General features: G+C 47.6%; 1 protein-coding gene across 2 annotated transcripts in view; it reads right to left on the reverse strand.

Moving 5' to 3' along the window:
* Positions 1 to 6858: 6858 nt before the first annotated feature.
* The window catches only part of TNR (tenascin R), a 28993-nt gene continuing 18157 nt past the window's right edge, over positions 6859 to 17694 (reverse strand). Inside the window, exons 13-21 of one of the 2 annotated variants that reach the window (XM_074152662.1) lie at positions 16983 to 17102; positions 16291 to 16428; positions 15552 to 15682; positions 14441 to 14573; positions 11234 to 11385; positions 10163 to 10259; positions 9190 to 9351; positions 7418 to 7581; positions 6859 to 6978 (exon numbers count right to left, since the gene is read on the reverse strand). In XM_074152662.1, coding sequence (XP_074008763.1) covers positions 6859 to 6978; positions 7418 to 7581; positions 9190 to 9351; positions 10163 to 10259; positions 11234 to 11385; positions 14441 to 14573; positions 15552 to 15682; positions 16291 to 16428; positions 16983 to 17102 — 1217 coding nt within the window. Of the gene's footprint in view, positions 6979 to 7417; positions 7582 to 9189; positions 9352 to 10162; positions 10260 to 11233; positions 11386 to 14440; positions 14574 to 15551; positions 15683 to 16290; positions 16435 to 16982; positions 17103 to 17694 lie in introns of both variants that reach the window. The other variant, XM_074152661.1, reaches the window with a different exon arrangement.

The following is a 17694-nucleotide window of genomic DNA, read 5'->3' on the forward strand; positions in this document are numbered from 1 at the left end:
GAGGGCTGTGATGAAATATCTCTGTACAAAGTGCAGATGGGGGGAGCTGGTGGTGGGATGCTCTGTGGCAGCTGAAAGTGCCCAAAGAAGAGCATGGCTGCCCACGGTATGGCCATGCTGCCTGCAGGTGATGCCTGCACAAAGCCTGGGCTGCCTGCGGAGGTGTGCTCCTTGGAGAGGCTGGAAACATGAGATATCATCATGTGTGATACTGTGGGACTGTCTAGAGTATACAGATGGCTTTGAGCTGTGCAAGGGCAGAGGGGGACTGTGTGATGAGGGTAGCGGGTGCCTGTGATGGGTGACTGGGCAGAAGCTCCTCAGGGGTTGGTATGGTGGGGCAAAACATCTCCCTGGGCTTAAATGAAAGTGTGGAAAGTTTAGGAAAGGGCTTGTGCCAGCCCTCACCCCCTTCTCATCCTGTATGAAGCATGGAGCTGGGCCATGGCTCTGATTTTGGGAGATGGGTTATGGTCCGGAGTGATGCTCTGGCTCTACATGCTCCTGCCTTCTCTGGGTACCAACCTCCGAGTGGTGCGTGCCCACCTCGTGCATCTGGTTAGTGCACTGGAGAGTCCGTGTTTCCTTCAGTGAGTTTTTTTTGGGGTGCTCTGTAGGGAACAGAGGTCCTGGGGGCCCCACTTGGCCCCAGATGTGCTGAATGGAGGGTAGAGTGGAGGGCACTGCCCTTCTTTAAGGGACCATAAATGAAAGCCACTGCATTGGACCAACTAATTGGCCAAGCTGCGCAAGACTGGGATGCAAAACACTAGTGCAGGCAACCCTTGCTCCCCATCCCAAACCCATCTCCATCTCTCAGGTCCTCCATGCCCAGGGGAGACCCTGAGGCTTGCCTGAAGGGTTTTCCATGGCATTTACTCCCTTCAGACATGAAAATGGTAATTTCATCCAGGCATTTGAGTCTGTCAGGCTTCAGGCTTGGCTTTTTGCTGTGCTGATGGCAGTGGCCAAGGCGGGGGATCCCCGTGCTCACAACTTCCTTTTTTTTTTTCTCTCAAATCGGAGCAAGAAAGAGAAGTTGAGAAGCTGCCGCAAAGCAAATTCCCCTGTTTTGTCTCTCTGAAATTAAATTTAGAAAATATTGAAGCAGTTTGGCAGAAAAGCTTCTTTCGGGCTTTCTCATCCTGCCTGGCTACGTGTCAAACATGAAAAGTTAAGATGAGGAGGTCTAAATAAAGTCTGCATGTGAAATGAGAGGAGACTTTAAAAATCCTCTGAAATCCCTACTTGTCCTGGAGATTCTCCCTAAATCAATGTTGGGTGGGTTTTTTTTGGTTTGGTTGTTTTTTTGTTTCCACCCCTCACCCCCACCCCTCCTCACCCCCCAACTGGGAGCATGTTCTGCTGGAAATAGCCTTGCAATTAGGTTTTCAGTGGGGTTTCCTTCATGCTGGGAACAGATTGCCGTTCAAATCGGGAGAACGGCCTTAACTGAAGGCTTCGGGGCTGTTTCACTCTGCTCCCAAGCATTTACACCATGGCTTTCCTTTCTCTGGCTGCAAACTGCAGAGCTGAGGGCCTCTCTAGCTCATGGGAGCAGCTACATTCATTAACAAAACATATTGTGTTGGACTGAGGCCAACGCGCAGCTCCCTGCCTTCCCAGAGTTGAAGGACCCTGCTGGCCAACCTGACTTTGTAGTCACTTTATTGTTATTTATTTTAACGGGATAACTTGAGCAGCGGGGACTGCAGGAGCCTCTGGTCCAACCTGCTGGCCAAAGCAGCTCAGGGGGTGGACCAGGTTGCTTAGGACTTTCTCCAGCCTGGTCTTGAACACCTCCAAGGATGGAGATGGCACCACAGCTTGCACTAATGGTGGAGCGCCCCCCCCAAATTTCCTCCCTCTCTATTTTTTTTTTTATCCCACTGGATGTCCTTTATCTCTCAGGTGCTCTGTTCCCCCCAGTTCGTGTTTCTTGGTGTGCTTTGCAAATAGGGAATGTGCTGCCTTCCAGCTTCTTCTGGGCTCGCCAGGGTGGCTGTCTTGGCTACGTGACACCTTGCAGCTCAGCTGGAAACCACGGAGTGAAAAACCAAACCTCCGTGGCCAACTGCTTTGGATGCAAAATTACCTGAGCTCCAGTGGGGCAAGGCATGACCTTGCAAGAGGGTGAGAGCACGTGAATCCCTGCCGATGAGCCCTCCATGCTTTTTCTTCCATGGGATAAACAAGGATTAGGGACAGGGGACGTTATGTCCTCACTTGGCATGAGGTCAGGGATGTGATGCTCCCAGGCTTGTATGCACCAGGACCCCGCTCCCACCCCACTTCTGGACAGGCACACGGCTCAATCCTTCCGTATCTTTTATTAATGTATAGAAAATGCATTAAAAAAAGGAACTATACATAGCCTAAGAGCGGTCAGGACTAAAAATACTAGTTAACAATGGTTAACAAGCGTCGATCCCATTCTCTGAGCTACGTTTTCATTACAGGGTGGGGAGGGTTGTTTAATATATTATTTATTTATATTATTTATTTTATTTATGCATTTATTTGCTTTTATCTTCCCCCTCATTTGGTTGCGTTGGTTTGTGTTTGAGTTCATCAGAACCTGTCCAAGGGATTTTGTTGTCTCCATTCTCCCTTCTTATTTATGGTTTTCAATGTCTTTAAAGTAATAAACACAATTCCAGGGTAACACCTGTACACAGGGGGCTGCTTGTTTGTTACCATCCTTCTGAGAAACCATTGACACTTGGAGAGCTGCAGGCTGGGTACCGAGATGGGTCTGGGCATCAGCATCTCCCCAGGAAAGAGACTTTCCCTCTCCCTTACCCCAAACCTCCCCCTTGGAAGGGGCAAGAAGCTGCCACCACCGTCTGGGCACCATCAGGTTTAAGGAAGAGGGAAGGTGACCCTGGAAGGTACTGGTGGTCCCCAAGGGGCTCAGTTGGGTTTGATTGCCATCCTGAGGTGCTTGGTTGGCAGAAACAGGGATGGACTTCTTGCTTGGCCCCGGGAAAGAGCCCTTTGTTAGTGGGTGTAAGCATGAATTAAAGGTTTTTTTGAGGTGAGAGCTCTTTGTTGGCAGTGTCTGGTAAGGTCAAAGCTTGTGGGCATTGCTTGGGGGCACAGGGTAGGGAGTGCGTGATCTCCCCAGAGTGTAATGGTGGGCACATACCATGAGGGCGTCTCTGGACCTGGATGAAGGGCGTGTACTGGCACCGTGTGGGTATTTTGGCTCCTGCTCTTTTTCAGCAGGTCACTTTAAGCCTGTTGCAGGCACAGGGCGACCCCAGCTTGGGGACATCACTGCCCGAGCCCTCACCTGCCGTGCCACTGGGGACAAAGGTGGCTGAGCTGTACTTTTCGCACCCTGATGCTTCACCTGGGGTAAGCATCACTTTGGGAAGGACGTAAGAGATTAGGGCAAGAGGGCATTTAGGCTGGTACTAGGCTTTGAGATGCTCATGGTAAATTAATGCAAAGATAAGCAGTAGAAGCAAAGGCTTCTTCCCAACCTTTGTGTGGCTCTGGCACTCTTCCAGCATCCTTCTGCCAAAATCCAGCTACCTTTGGGGAAGGCCTGGCCTCTTTCTTTCCCAAAATTACTAACTTATAAATGCTGTCTTGAGGATCACTTTACTAAAAGCAGCTTTTCCTTTCAGGCCTTTTTTTTTTTTTTTTCTCCTTTGGTTACATTTTAGTGCAGTCTGTGGTGGAAAGGTGGGCTTGGAGGTCTGACAGGAACGGGAACAGAGGGAAATAGAAATTGGGCAAGAGATAAGAAAGTCCCTTGGTGTTTCCTTCCAGGAGTTAAAAACAAGAGGTGGCTTTGAAGGTCTGCAGAGGTCCTGGGTGTGTGCGGTGCTCTGCTGGATGAAGGACTTGATGTGTTTCTCCCTGCTTCATGTTATGGGAGTTGGCATCTTGCAGTGGATAGTGTGGTTTGGGTACAGCTTCATGTTACTTTGGGGGCCTGGGGCAAGCCTGAGCCGCACGAGCTGAATGGCAGAGGAGCCACCAGAACCCAGCGATGGTTCATGTGCTGGAGCCAAAGTCTCTTGAGATAAGCACTGCGCAGGATCCAGGCTGGGTTTCTCAGAATTTCAGGCCAGTTGCCAAGACTTCTGTCAGTCTCAGTGCTACACTGATAGGAGACAGGGACAAACTTGCTCTGCTTAGAGAACGAATTCAGAAAAAGGGTTTGCTCAACCAGTGATGGAGGATAAAGAGACACGTAATCACCTGGCTCTTTTGTAGCACTGATATTGAGTACAAATTTGCTTGAAACCACTGGCAGGAACTTTGTCCAAAGAAAATCATCAGGCAATGATGAAAAATAAATTTCTGGAAAATTTCATCTATATATGGACAATGTGAACAAGGGTCAATGGCCCAAATGACTGGGTTGTCGCTGCTGATTGTTTGCCTTGGCTTGAGTTAGGTTATCACCAGGAGAAAACCATGATGTGTAGAAGTCTTTCCTTTGAAAGATTTTAGCACCTGCATTTCACCAAGATAATGGGAAGGCAACACCCTGGTACCATGTGTGAGATCAGGGACTAGAATTGGTATATAATGGCACTGCAAGGTCTGATATTATCTCCAAGGGCGTCCTTCAGGCTTGATGATGGAGTTGTGTCAAGTGGGGCCTTTCATCCTGGTTACAGGACTTAAAAAGGATGACAGACATGAGCAGGGAGGGAGAGATATACGTCAGTAAATCTATTTAGAGAATAATCAGCCTTTTTGAGGATCCTCTTTTGAACCTGCTTGAAAAGCTTGGCATGTTTTGATTTTCTGATTGACTCATACTTTTGAAAAGAGAGGTTTCTTGCCTTCCACTTGATTGCAAATGATGAGGTCCTGTTTTTCCACTTCCTTTCACCTGGGTAGATAAGCAAACCACAGCATCCGAGACAGGTGATGAATGCCATCCACTGCCAATCATTGTTCCTAGTTACAACTGCTGCACTGTACTGCTTTTGTTCGGACACTTCTTACCTATAAACTCTTGGTGATGTTGGGAAAAATATTACTCTGCTGGTCTACTAGGAAGCTTCTTAGATTTTAATCAGTTCTATCTGCTGCTTCTTGTTGGCATTTGGGACCTAAAACAGGGCAGGCTGCTCAGGAGGTGTGACATGCTGCCATCAGTGACGCTGGCCATGTCCTACAAGAGATCCCATCATCTGCAGCCTCTCTGACTGACCTGTTCCTCAACCGGTTGACTTGTTGCCTGGCTTGATGCTGATGGGAGGTAAGAAGAGATGCCTCATCTACATATGAGATGTTGCTTCCTCCAGGACAGACTGTAACTTGTAAGCTTGAAGAGCTGGACCCTATATCTATTCCTGACCTTGGGGTTAGCTATGATTTCGTGTGCCAGTACGTGGTATAGACAAGGAGGCTGCACTTCCTGCTTAATGCCCTTCTTCAGCTCTGCAGCCGTTGTGAGTAACGTCAGAAAATCCAGGAGCATGAGAGAAAGAGACACTGGCCTGAATGATAAGCTACTGCAAAGAATGCTTTATGTTGCCATCTGGAAGATGTTTCTAGAGACAAAGCTGCTTCAGTGTGATAAAATCAAAAAGCAGTGTTTAGCATTTGTAATGCTCCCTTGGCTGCGAACCCAGCGATGAGCTGCATTGTCCTTGGATATGAGAACAAGTGTCTTCTCTGAGACCAGGCCAGTGACAATGCCCAGCATTGATCACAGCCCTCAGAAAAGGAGTGACTCCAGCGTGGTGGCTGTTTACGCTACGTGGAGGTGATGTCAACGACAACAGAGCTCAGCCAGAGCTATCTGAAGGGTTCATCCTCCTTAAGATAGGAGAAGTTAAGGATGGGAAGAGCAAACTCATCTATTCTTCCAAGATTCTTGAAGTGTTCCAAAATCTGGGTGGACTAAGCCTTCCTCCAGGAGGGGAAACAGTTTAATTTCCATTAGAGAGATGGTGATACCAAGGCACTGAGATTTGAATCCCTCTTGTGATGACAATGAAGAGGGATGGTGTAGGACAAGGAAGAGAGGGGGCATTTCTCAGCCTGCACTTGTCTTCCCTCTTTTGCGTCTTCATCCTTTCCCATGTGCGTGGAGGTTTCTGAACAAGAACACCGAAACTCTGCCAGCTGTCAGCTTCAGGCTGAGCTGTGGTTTTGTGGTAGCTCATTTGGTGGTGCTAACACGTGAGTTGTGGGTTATCTAGAGCTTGCCTACATATGCAGATATTCACCAAGCCCTCCTGGTGTCATCTGTGAAAACTGGAGGTGGGATGAGCCTTGGGTTTGCTCATCCTCACTTTGTCTCCATGTGTATGGTGCCTGCATGTAGGGGAGGGATGACCAGGCTGTGTGCCCTTGGCCAGAAGGAGAAACTGCTCTGCCTGCTGAAAGAGTTGGTGTCTACAGGATGGTATGAAGCTTGAGACCTCCCTGACAGGAGTGGACAGGGAGACAGGGAGAGGACAGGTGTCCCTGGCCATGACTGCGTGGAAATGGCTGCACCAAGGTCCCTGTGGGGAAGGTTTCTGCCACGAGCCTTGTGACAAACATTTCTAACAGGGTTTGCTGGGGATTTGTAAGTATTTTAAAAAAATATCAAAAAATCTGTCTATCTCTTTCTCTCTCTTTCTTCTCATGTTAAGGGCAAGAGTATTGGGGTAGGGAGACTGGAAATTTGGTATTTCTCTGGGACAGATGCAAAGCAATGAGGTCTTTCCTTTCCCATGGCCTTTCATTGTGCCATGGTTCCCTCCAGCACTCGTGAGGGGCAGGTTGCTATCTCAGACGAGTAGTAATTTTTTTTTTTTCCCTTTTCATATTATAAAATACAAACAAATGACAGAAAAGGTCAGGTGGCGGAAGATGGGAGGGGATTCAGCTGGCTCAGAGCTGTAGGGACCGTCGCTTCCTCCCAGAGATATTACGGTGGTTGTAAGGTCGCATCTTCATTTCTACGAAGGGGATGGAGAACTCGTGGCCTTTCCAGTGGTACCAGTTAATCCCCTGGGAGAAGGGAGAGAAAAGCACAGGGTAAAGAAAGACCCTAACACAAAACTAGAGTGGGAGAGGAAGGCAAAAAGGTTGACCACCATAGAGATGTCAGAAGGAAGAACTTGCTACAGTAGGAGAAAGAAACTCTGCTTCTCTGGCTTGATGTGTTTTTCCCACTGCTCAAAGGCTCCTGATCAAATTTTATGTATGTAATTTTTAAATGTAACTTAATAAGGTGCCACAGTGAATGACTATGGCAGACAGCATGAGGTACCACCCCAAATGGCTTGAAGGTGGTTCACTTTGCTCCAGCTTGTGTTGCGTCACCCCAGCAGTGCTTCTGACCTGGTGCACCAGCCATGCCGCCCCAGCCCTAGCTTGGGCTTGCTGTCATGCTTGGTTGCACTGCTAGAAGAAATGCTTAAAGCTTTCAGCCCAGTGCTGCCCTTACCTGACTGTGCCGGGACTCTCCGTACTTGCCATTGAGGTTGGTGCGGTGGCAGTTCTTATACCACCAGGCCCCTTTATAAGACATGGCGCAGTTGGTCACAGCAACATCATTGTCCCTGTCCTTGGTGGAGAAGGGGCGGCCCTGGTGATAGGTGAGGGAGTCCCCTGCGGAAAGAGGTGCCATTAGGGGTGACTGAGCCTGAACCATCTGGTCTTTTCACAAGGAAATTAGGATATTCTGCTATATGTGGTAGCCTGTCGATCAAGAGCTCAAGCAGCTGAAGGTCTGGGAATGTTAACTGGGATTGGTCACAATTAGTTCATCTGAGGTCCTCTGCTGTTGGTTTAGGATGAGTACAGACCATAGCAAATCTTAGCAGCTGCTTGTGTTTGGCAGATAAAATGCTATATGGTTTTGTATCTGAATTTCAGTGTTTCAGAAATTAATTAAATCCTAAATTTGGGCATCCCTGATTTCCTGAAGCCTGGATCTGCTACGTAACTTCAGGATGCTTTCAGCCTCCTTCCTTCCTAGTTAGCCAAAGGGAACTTTTTCTCCAAGACGAGGCCAAGCATTCATCTCTTGAACCAGGATGCTTGGCTGCCTTTTCTCCCTTTGGATAGGGGGAAGAAGCTTTTGGAAGGTATGTGATGTCTTATTCCACCAAACCCACTAACCTCATCTCCTCTCCTTACTAAGGAACAAGAGAGTTGCTTCTGGGTGAAAGAAGAGCCTGAAGAAATATGGTCATTATTACAACTGAGGGATGGACTTACAGGAGACATTCTTAATATGCCCCTTGGTGGTCCCTAAGAAAATACGAAGTGGGCCCGTGCTAGCTGTGTGCAGTCCAGCCACTGAGAGGCTTGCCGGAAAACCTCTCAGCAATGAACCATTTGGTGAGTCTTAGCTCCCTCTGCTCAAGGTGGAGCAGAGGCTCCTTGTTCAGATGAGAAGAACTTGCATGGGGAAGGGGAGGCAGTCATGTCTGCAGCACTGATATTGGCATTTTTGGCAGTAGGCTGTGCGCCTCGTGCCCTGGGACGTAAGGTCAGAGCAAGTGGTGTGTTACACACAACCAAGATCCCTGTTGCTTCTCTTCCAGTGGCAACTACCAGATATTGTACAGGAAAGTTCCTGCATCTTAGATATGGTGTGGAATTCCTCACTAAGTACCTAGTGGTGAAGTTTTGTATGGATCGTGGAGGCTTGCACTGAGCATCCCAGCTAAAGGGGCTACAGCTGTACTCTTCTCTCCCTTCTTGGGGAAGAGACCCCCGTGTCCTCCCTCTGTCTCCCATCGCCCACTGTTTTCTGGTGGACAAAGCCTAGCCATGCTGCGTCAGCTGAGCAAGCAGGTGTGACAGTGTCCTTGCAAAACTGGACTGTGTTTGGCCTCTGCGTGAGGAAACAGTGCACAGGATTTCAGATTTTTCCATTGCTGTGGGAGGATGATAAATACAGCCTCCAGCACGGCATCAATAGCGAGCTGTGGTTATTGCCAAGTGAGATGACACCTCTGACGATTGACCTGCTTATTTGAACAGCAATGCCTCTGATATTAAATATCTAATCCCCAGTGGAAAATTCCCTTTGTTCTTAGTGGGATTTATCAGCCTGGTTTACATGATGGACTGTGGGAAAGCAGAAAGGGCTAAGGGTTTGTGTCTTACTGCTCCAAAAAAGTAAGCAGTGATGTTGGGATTTCCTTCACGGTTTCAGAACCACCAGTCCCAGGATTTCTCTACTACTCGCTAGCACTGAGGTTGTACCTGAAGTGCCGTTATAGTCCCCGATTCGCAGCTTGTACAAGCTCCGGGAGTCACCAATGGAGAACTTGTCATAATAGGCGTACGCTGCTTCCTGTCCGTCCCTCATGTCTATTCGCAACTCGTAGCGCCCTTGGGACGTAATCTTGTGGATGTTGTCCAAGCCTGGTGAGGCAAGCAACGAGACATCCGGTGAGACCCGGTGCCTGGATCCGCTCTGTGAGCAAACAAAAAAAGCTCTAGGCAAATAAAATGGCTGTGGGAAATGAGAGTGAGGAGAGGAACCGGAGAGCAGCAGCACTTCTGGTTAAGTCTTTGTCTCTTCTGGAACTGGGGGGGTCTGAGCTCTCTGTCCCCACTCAAGCTTCATCTCCCTGTGGCTATAAGAGGTAGATTCAAGGCCAAGGTTCAGCTTTTTCCATGCTACTGAAGCTGGGGTGTGTTCAGCTGTGGAGCCCTGGTGTTTCTCATGTTGTTGTTAAGCGCCCGTACAAGCCAGAGTGTGTTTGTGCTGCAGGGCCAGCCTTGCCTCATGTTCAGGTTTTGGGGGAGCGCACTCCAGTTCAGAGCCATGCTGGGTCTCCCACTCACCCCTTTCCTACTTTCTTTGGGCAACTGGCCTACTGGCCAAGGCTGGGTGAGGTCCATGCGCCATAGATGCCACCAATGCAACCTGTAGTCATCCAAAGAAGGATGATTGGTTTTGGTCCCTGAAAACTCCCAGCGTACCCCCTTCTCTTCTAGGAGGAGCAAATGAGGGAGCTGCTGTTCTTCGCAATGTGCTCTTATGTGGTGTGCCCATGAGTGGCTTTCTAATGTGAGGGGCAGGGAATGAACGGAAGGAAAACCGTCCGAGGGAGAGCATAGAGGAGTGGGGTGAAAGGCCAGGAGCAAACAGCTGGCATGGGCGAGCAGCATAGTGCACGGGAAGCTTGGGTTTGATGCATCAATGAAAGACAACTGATGAAGTTCTTACCCAGCCAAAACTCATCTTCCAAGTTTCCGAAGCCAATCCGGTAATCTGCCCATTTCCGGAAGAAATCAGTCAGCCCATTCTGCCGCCTCTGGAAGACCTACGGTGAAGGAAGACCAGGTGGAAAATTGGTGTGAAGGAGATGAGGGATGGCTTCGCAAGGCTTTGGATACACAAAATAAAGACAATGCTTTGTCTTTCCATTGCACTTTTCAGGGGAGAAAATTGCAATGCCAATCCAGTTAGTGTTAATTGCAGTCATGCAATTAATTAATGTGCAGATGGAGTAAGTGAAGAGATGTTAGATGATGGCCAAGGCAAATCAATGTTATAATAGGAAGGAATCAGCCTTCAAGCTTTCTGCTCTATCCAACGCATGGTGTCTCTGGTTTTCTAGCATGTGATTCTGCTTTTGGCTTGATCTTTCTGTGATATCTAAGCAGATGCTCTGAAGCAGAGTGAGATGGAGGGAAGCTTCCTGTCTAAAATAACATCCATGCTAGAAATCAGCATTTGAGGAAGTCCTTTTTTTTGTTGGTTTTTTTTTGTTTTGACTATGCATCTAGCAGTGTTTTGTGTTATGCGTGTTAGTAAGCATTTGACACGAATAAAATCAAAGCACCAGAGCATTATTTACTTAAGCTGCCAATCCATCTATGTCAAGACAAGCAGTGTTTGTGCAATTCAAAAGCCAAACGGGCATTTGATTCTAAAATGATCCTGTGCAGACTCAATCGGGGTGATGCCTGGCCCCCTCCTACTGCAGGCAGTGTGAATCATTCCCCATGAAAGCTATTGGCCATTAATTTCATTTCTAGAACAATAAATCAGCTTCACTCTCAGATTTTGCTCTCCAGAAGCACTGCAAACATGTCAAATAAATCAAAGGGCATTTCTCTAAGTGTAACTATTATTACTGGAGCGTGGGCCATTCCCTATGGCGTGGGAAATGAAGCGTGCAGTATTAAGCCTGCTGTCGTTCCCATGCAGCGTGGTGCTTGGCTTTCCTGGTAGGATGAGGCTGGGTTACTTTACGATGGGGACAATGCATAGGACAACTGCATGGCTACTCACAATCCAGCCGCCTCCATCGGTGGTCATGTCACAGTACACCTGCACTCGCTGGCTGAGGTCCCCGTTGATGGAGATGGTATAGACACCACTCAGTGTGTCTCCGTTCATCAGGTGCTGGGCGCAGTCCTGAGGGTTAGCAAAGACACGACCACCTGCAAAATTTAAAAAAAGCAAAGTTTAAGCAGAGGGACACCCTTTCCACATGCTTCAGGTCCTGCTGTTTTCAGTCCAGGAAGAGTCTAACTTGGCTTCTGCGACCTGAGTTATTCTGCAAGGCAGTGGGACTTTACATCTGCCAACAACATCAGAGGATTTAATGGAAAAAAAAAAAAGTGTGCATATATTAATTAATCTCCTATACAACTTATGTTGGAAAGGTGCATGGTAACATCACTGTGAATGATGAGGGATGTCACTTCTTGCACCGTCTTTCTGCACTGTGTTTGGAACCCTGGGATTTAAGCTGTCACAGGCATATTTAGGCAGCTGTGAAAATACCGAAACCTGTTCTCCTCTCAGGATTGCCAACTCCAAATAAGTTTTATGACTTTACTGATTCCAGGGAGATTCTCCTGATCCATGCCCTTGGAAATGATGGGGGACTTATACCGGGCTGATTATCACTTGCAAACTGAGCAGGAATAAGGCTGTGCAAGGTGCTAGAGATGGGAAGCATGGGCCGTGTGGCTGTGCTTCAGGTGTCCTCTAATGAAGAAAAATCTCATTTGGAGGTCAGAGTTTAAGAAAGTCTTAACAACGAGATCTCGGCAGTATTTGGATCTCAAATCTGGATTCATTTTTTTTTCTCATTTAATACAAAAGGGGGAAATACATCTTTTTCTTTGTTGTTGGTGTGTATGAATGATGGGGTAAATGAGTGCAGAGCTGACAATGTGGATGGGGCTTCCAAGGATGTCTTGGTTATGTATTGAGAAGGTGTGAAGGATGTGCTGTGCGTGCCCATCACAACTGTGTGATACCCCGCAGGACCAGGGTACAGACCCCTTGTCCATAATTTCCCATTTGGGTGTATAACCCCCAACCTTGTGACCTGAAGACTCAGTGGTCGTTGCTTACTCCAAATGTTGAAGATCCCCTATTTTTTCCTGTCTCCGTGGTCTGTAGCACAAGGTCTGGTGAGACAGTGTTTGCATTTTATAGTACCCAACAATGAAAACTGCTTCAAAAACAACCACTTCAGGCTCCCCTGAGTTCTGCGGAGATTACTTGTTTCTTAATTTATATTCATATCTTTAAAAGCCAAGGAGACCTTGAAAGACATTTCAAACTACTATAAATTATGAATACTGTATCTGTTTCTTCCTTTTGTCCCATCTGTATACAATTCCCCGAGAACCTTATGCAAACATGAAACAAAGAGGCTGAGCTATTAATATGTCAGAGGGAATCGCAGAACCCTGGGATGTGTACCGTGAGCAGAAGAAAGCAAAACAATTTAAATTAAGCCTGGTGTTTGTTTTTTTCTTTTTTTTTTTGGTTTTTTTTTTTTGGTTTTTTTTTGGTTTTTTTTTTTTCCTTAAAGACAAGCCCTTGTTCTCTGCAATGTGCCCCGATACGCTGCCAGCGCGAATTGACTCCCAGACCCTAATTCTTCGCTGAGGGATGATGCCCATGGATTGCCTTGCCTTGGTGTTGGTTCCTGGGTGCTTCTGTCTCATCAATATATGAGGAAAGTGGGGAGAAACTGGTTTCTTGCTGATGGTTATCTTAATCTTAAAAGCAAATTAAACTTGTGTTTGGATGCTGTATCAGCTGACAATGGTGTCTAACACTGCTGAGGTCTGACATTTGTGTCTAATGGAAATGGTGCTCTCCTTGCCTGACGTTGAGTGGGTTTCTGCTTCTTTATCCCAGCTGAGAAGCCAGCCCCATGCAGTTTTTTCCCTGACTCCTGAACAGCCTCAAAAATTACATGCATTTTCCCATCACCTGCCTGAATTGCACTGGCTTTATGTGCCCGCATAAGAGGCGAGAATAACAGGAAAGTCTGATCCATAGATGCATTAGAGAAGAGTCTTTTCTTTTTTTTTTTTTTTTTTTTTTGTTGACATAAATAGTTTCTATTATCTCTTAAAAGCAGGTGGAGGGACCTGCACATGTAACCAGGATGGGGAAGTGTATCCACAGCAGATTCAAAGAAAAACTCTCCTAATCGAACTGGCAGCGCAGATGGGAGGAATTTCAGCGCACCTCATCTTCAGGCTTCTCGGTGCTTTTGAAGCCCAGGAGAAATGTAATTGGATTCAGCCCTGAACAAAATGTACTCTGTCAAGTGCCCTGGCCTATCAAGGCTTTTCAAAGACGGTGAGGGACTATATTCTTTGCACTGTTTCTAATGCGAATGGCTGCAAAGCGTGGGGGAAACGGTGACATTTTCATGCAAACTTCATTCTTGCAAGCATAAGTATTCTGTCTGTGAGGGTTATGGTGGCTGTGGATCCCACCGTTTGATTTGGAAAGGAAACTGTTCTTGTTGCCTTAGTGGATCATGACTTCTCTAGAATTAGAGGAGGGAGGAATAATACAATTAGATAAAATCAATGGGACCACAGTCCTGCGGACGTGCTGGTACTACTGTCTGTGATTCCACTGATGGTGGTGGAGATGTACCTGCTTGTTATTTCCAAGGATGCCTCATCCCTGGAAATGTTCAAGGTCAGATTGGACAGGGCTCTGAGCAACCTGATCTAGTTGAAGATGTCCTTGCTCATTGCAGGAGGGTTGGACTAGATGACCTTTAAAGGTCCCTTGTAACCCAGAGTACTCTATGATTCTATGATATTTGTGAGAGATTGGACCACGTCTACAGCACGGAGACGCCAACTGGGTCTCTCCCTGCTCACTGCAAAAGCGTTATCTGTTCATAACATGTTGTTGATTTTTGTGGTTTTTTTCCTCTGTTAATACATTTGAGGAGGGACAAGGGCAAGGCAAAGGGTAGATAGTTCCTGGTTTGAAGCTCAAATCCCCTTGCCCTGGGCTGGACCTTGTGTTTGTATTATAGGTCCTTCAGCCTTTAACTTTTTGTAGCAGAGGAGCGCGGTGGGTCATGGAAATGAGTGTACCTCTCTGTGGATAATGGTGAAATGCTGCCTGAGGAGTGAAAGTCAATAAAAGCAGTCCATGTCTACCAGCATATGTGGGCCAAGCTCCCCCTGGCTTAGCAGACATGTTGTGAGTCCTCACCTGTGGTGAAGGTGGTGGAAATGAAGCCACTCCGCATGGTGTTTTGGGCAGCTTGCAGGCGCACAGTGTACTCTGTGGTCTCAGAAAGGCCCTCCAGGCGGATCCACGTGTCCTCGGCATCCACAATCAGCTCCTGTACATGGGTCCCAGAAGGAGGTAGACACCAAGAGCAACAGATAAGAAAAGCGATGGGGAGCCTAAAGAGCAAGTGAGGAGGGAAGGGAAGCCACAGACTACTGCAGCCCTTGGTACCTTGCTGAGCAGTGTTACGTCAAGGTGAGGCCAATGAATGTATTCAGCATTTTGGGATGGTTCAGGTGGGAGAAAGCTAGCTGGTTTGGACACAGGAAATTTAAATGTTTGCAGTCTGTGTGCTCTTTTTACCGACTCTGTTGGGATCTGTGTGTCCTTGATACAGACCATGATAGATTGCCCAAGCATTGCAAGGAGTAGAGCTGGCCAAACCTGGTTATCAACCAGTTTTGACTCCGTCAATTCCTGTCATGTTAATTTTTCTGGTCATTAGCCAATGCTACATCCCAGTATATTGAACTCCTCCTGCAAAGCTATTATCCTCTGATCGCTGCAAGACAGTCACACCGGCAAAGGAAACAAGACTATTTGCTGTGACGTATTTCTGATAGCACTTGTAGCAGCTCTTCCAGACAGGCAGATATGGACACACTGATTAAATGATCAAATATATTGTACTGTGGGCTTAATTAGCCGTCTGTACCTATCTTCCTTTTTGCAAGAAGGGCAAGTGGCATTTTTAGAGTCTCTTCATGGGGTAATTTTCTCCTGCCTTAACTTGCTTGTGTTTCACAAGTTGTGAATTTCCCCTGTTCTTCCAAAATTTCCAGGCATGCCCTCTGTGCCCAGACCTGCAGGTGTGCATAAAGATTTTTCCCTACGCAATCTTTTCCTGATTTTTCCAATTGTTTATTTAAAATATGACTTACGCAGAAAGTAGCTTCTGCCCTTCTGGTGTCCCCCTGACCTAGTGAGCATTGTTGGTTTTTTTGCTTTGTTGTGTTTCTCCTGCTCATTTCTCCACAGCCATGCTATTCCTTGACTTAATGAGCCTCTTTCTCTGTGAGGACTTGCTCACCTTCCGGCTGCCATCGGTAGATCTGTAGGTCATTACGTAGTTCTCGATCTCTCCCAGGGGAGGCACCCAGGAGAGCAGGGCGCTCCGTCGAGTGACTTCACTGGCTGTCAGATTTGTTGGAGGATCCAAAACTGCAAGGGTGGATAGGGACTCAATGAAGCAGAAGTTCTCACAGACCACTGCCCCAGCCCGCTTCCCAACTCGGTGCACTGGGATTCAACTTTGCAACCTTGAGCTACAGCCTAAAGTCCATCCTTGCCCTCAATTTCCAGACCTCATTACCCAACCCCAGCCTTGAACAGAGCTCTGCAAACCCTCTAAAAGTCTTCCTCTGCCTGCATGCTTTCTGAAGGGTAGCAGCTCCTGAAATGCATGTGCTATGGGGTCTGTCCAGCTTCCTGTAAGCAAAATGGGTTGTTGTGCTCTTCTGGGCTGTGGCCTTGGGTAAGAAAAAGACCTGGTCAAGGGTCGTCTTTGGAAACCACATCCAGGTGAAATCAAAGAAAGGGGTGGGTGGATGTTGAAAAAGTGAAAATGATGGTTTATGCTTGTTGTGATTAAACCTCTGTTCTTGTGTTGTGCTGAACACTGGTATTTATGTGTCCTTTTGGCACATGGCAACTTCTACACCCACATGTATGTGAAAAGAGCTTTGACTCAGCCTTGCTGGCTGCTTTTCCTGGGGTGGATGTATGGCTAAGGGCGTGCAACAGGCAGTGGGGGAGGTGATTGTACGTACGCGTCGTAAAGTTGGTGCTGATGGTTTGGCTGGTGATAGGCCCATTGGTGGCATACATAGAGACTGTGTAGGTGGTACTGGGAAGGAGGTTGGTCAGCTGGTACTCCTGGTTGACTCCATCTACAAGAATTGTTTCTCCTGTAGCTGTAAGCCAAAAGAGATGACTTAGGGTAGATACTCAAGGTGGTTCTCCAAAACATGTCTATGGATATGACCTCATGATCAAAAGAACTTATACTGCTGAAGCACCATCAGCTATTAGCTGAGCTGTTGTGATGTTGTTTGGTCTGAAAGCCACAGTACCCATATTTGCCTGATGCTTTCTTTCCATGCAGTAGTGGGTTTCATGGAATTTGCCGCACATTGAGTTTTTGTGGGATGGGTACTTGTTTGGCCCTGGCCTGGTGGGCTAGTTAGTAAATCAGGAGGATCGCAGTCCCCTACTGTGCGGACTGCTGTGCTTGGTGAGGGGCACTGCCATGGGACCTGTGCGAGAGGAGCTGGAGTCTGGGACAGGGTACAGCCCTGCCACCTGCCAGCTGCTGCCCTTCCAAAGCAAGGGTTCCTTCCATACTTCCTGCGTGGAGGGTACCTGCTGAGCACTGGGATTTTGGATAGGGAGAGGTGGAGGTGAGCTGAATGGTGGAACCCTAGCAAAGCTCATGGCAGAGGGGCTCAGGGTTTTGGTTTACCTGTGTGGCGGGTGAGGACGAGGATGTAGCTCTCCACCTCTGAGAGTGGTGGGTTCCACTGCAGCAGCGCCTCTGTGGGAGTGATGTTGGTGGCTGTGACTCCCAAGGGGGCATCCATGGCTGCATGGGGAACAGATTTGGAGAGTCAGAGGCATTAAGAGACTGGGCTATGAAGTGGAAGGGCTTCTTCTGACCCATTGCTTGTGTTCCTGCCTTGCTGCCCAGGAACATGTGCCTGCAGAAGAGTTATTGCTGCCCTAGCTGGAGAGCAGAGATGTCATTGGTTGTGCTACTTTGCTACTTGGGCTGCTCTTCCACCGTTTTTCTGATGCACAGCCTGGAATGTTAGGGGTTTTTTAGGTTTTGACAAGTCTGGGGATAGCAGAGAGTTTCATTCTCGCAACAGATGCTGTTTGTGTCGAGGCTTCCCCAGGGATTATTTCTGGAAGTCTGTACTCCCTTCAGGAAAGGTTGTTATGGTTGCCCAACATCATAGCTCTGGCTTCCCCATGCCCAGTACACAGATTTATCACTCCCTGCCATGACTACCCATGCATATACAGGAAAAGCTTTGCTTAGACATACTTTAAAAGTCCACACTGGGCCTTTGTGAGCCTTGCTCATCATCTCAAGATTGCATCAGGCTGGTGTGAGGTTCAGCTTTCTCTCAGCTGCCTGATTGCTAGTGCAAGTAAGGTCTAGCACTGTTTGG

This window comes from Numenius arquata, chromosome 8 (assembly GCF_964106895.1).
Source record: "Numenius arquata chromosome 8, bNumArq3.hap1.1, whole genome shotgun sequence".
NCBI lineage: Eukaryota > Metazoa > Chordata > Aves > Charadriiformes > Scolopacidae > Numenius > Numenius arquata.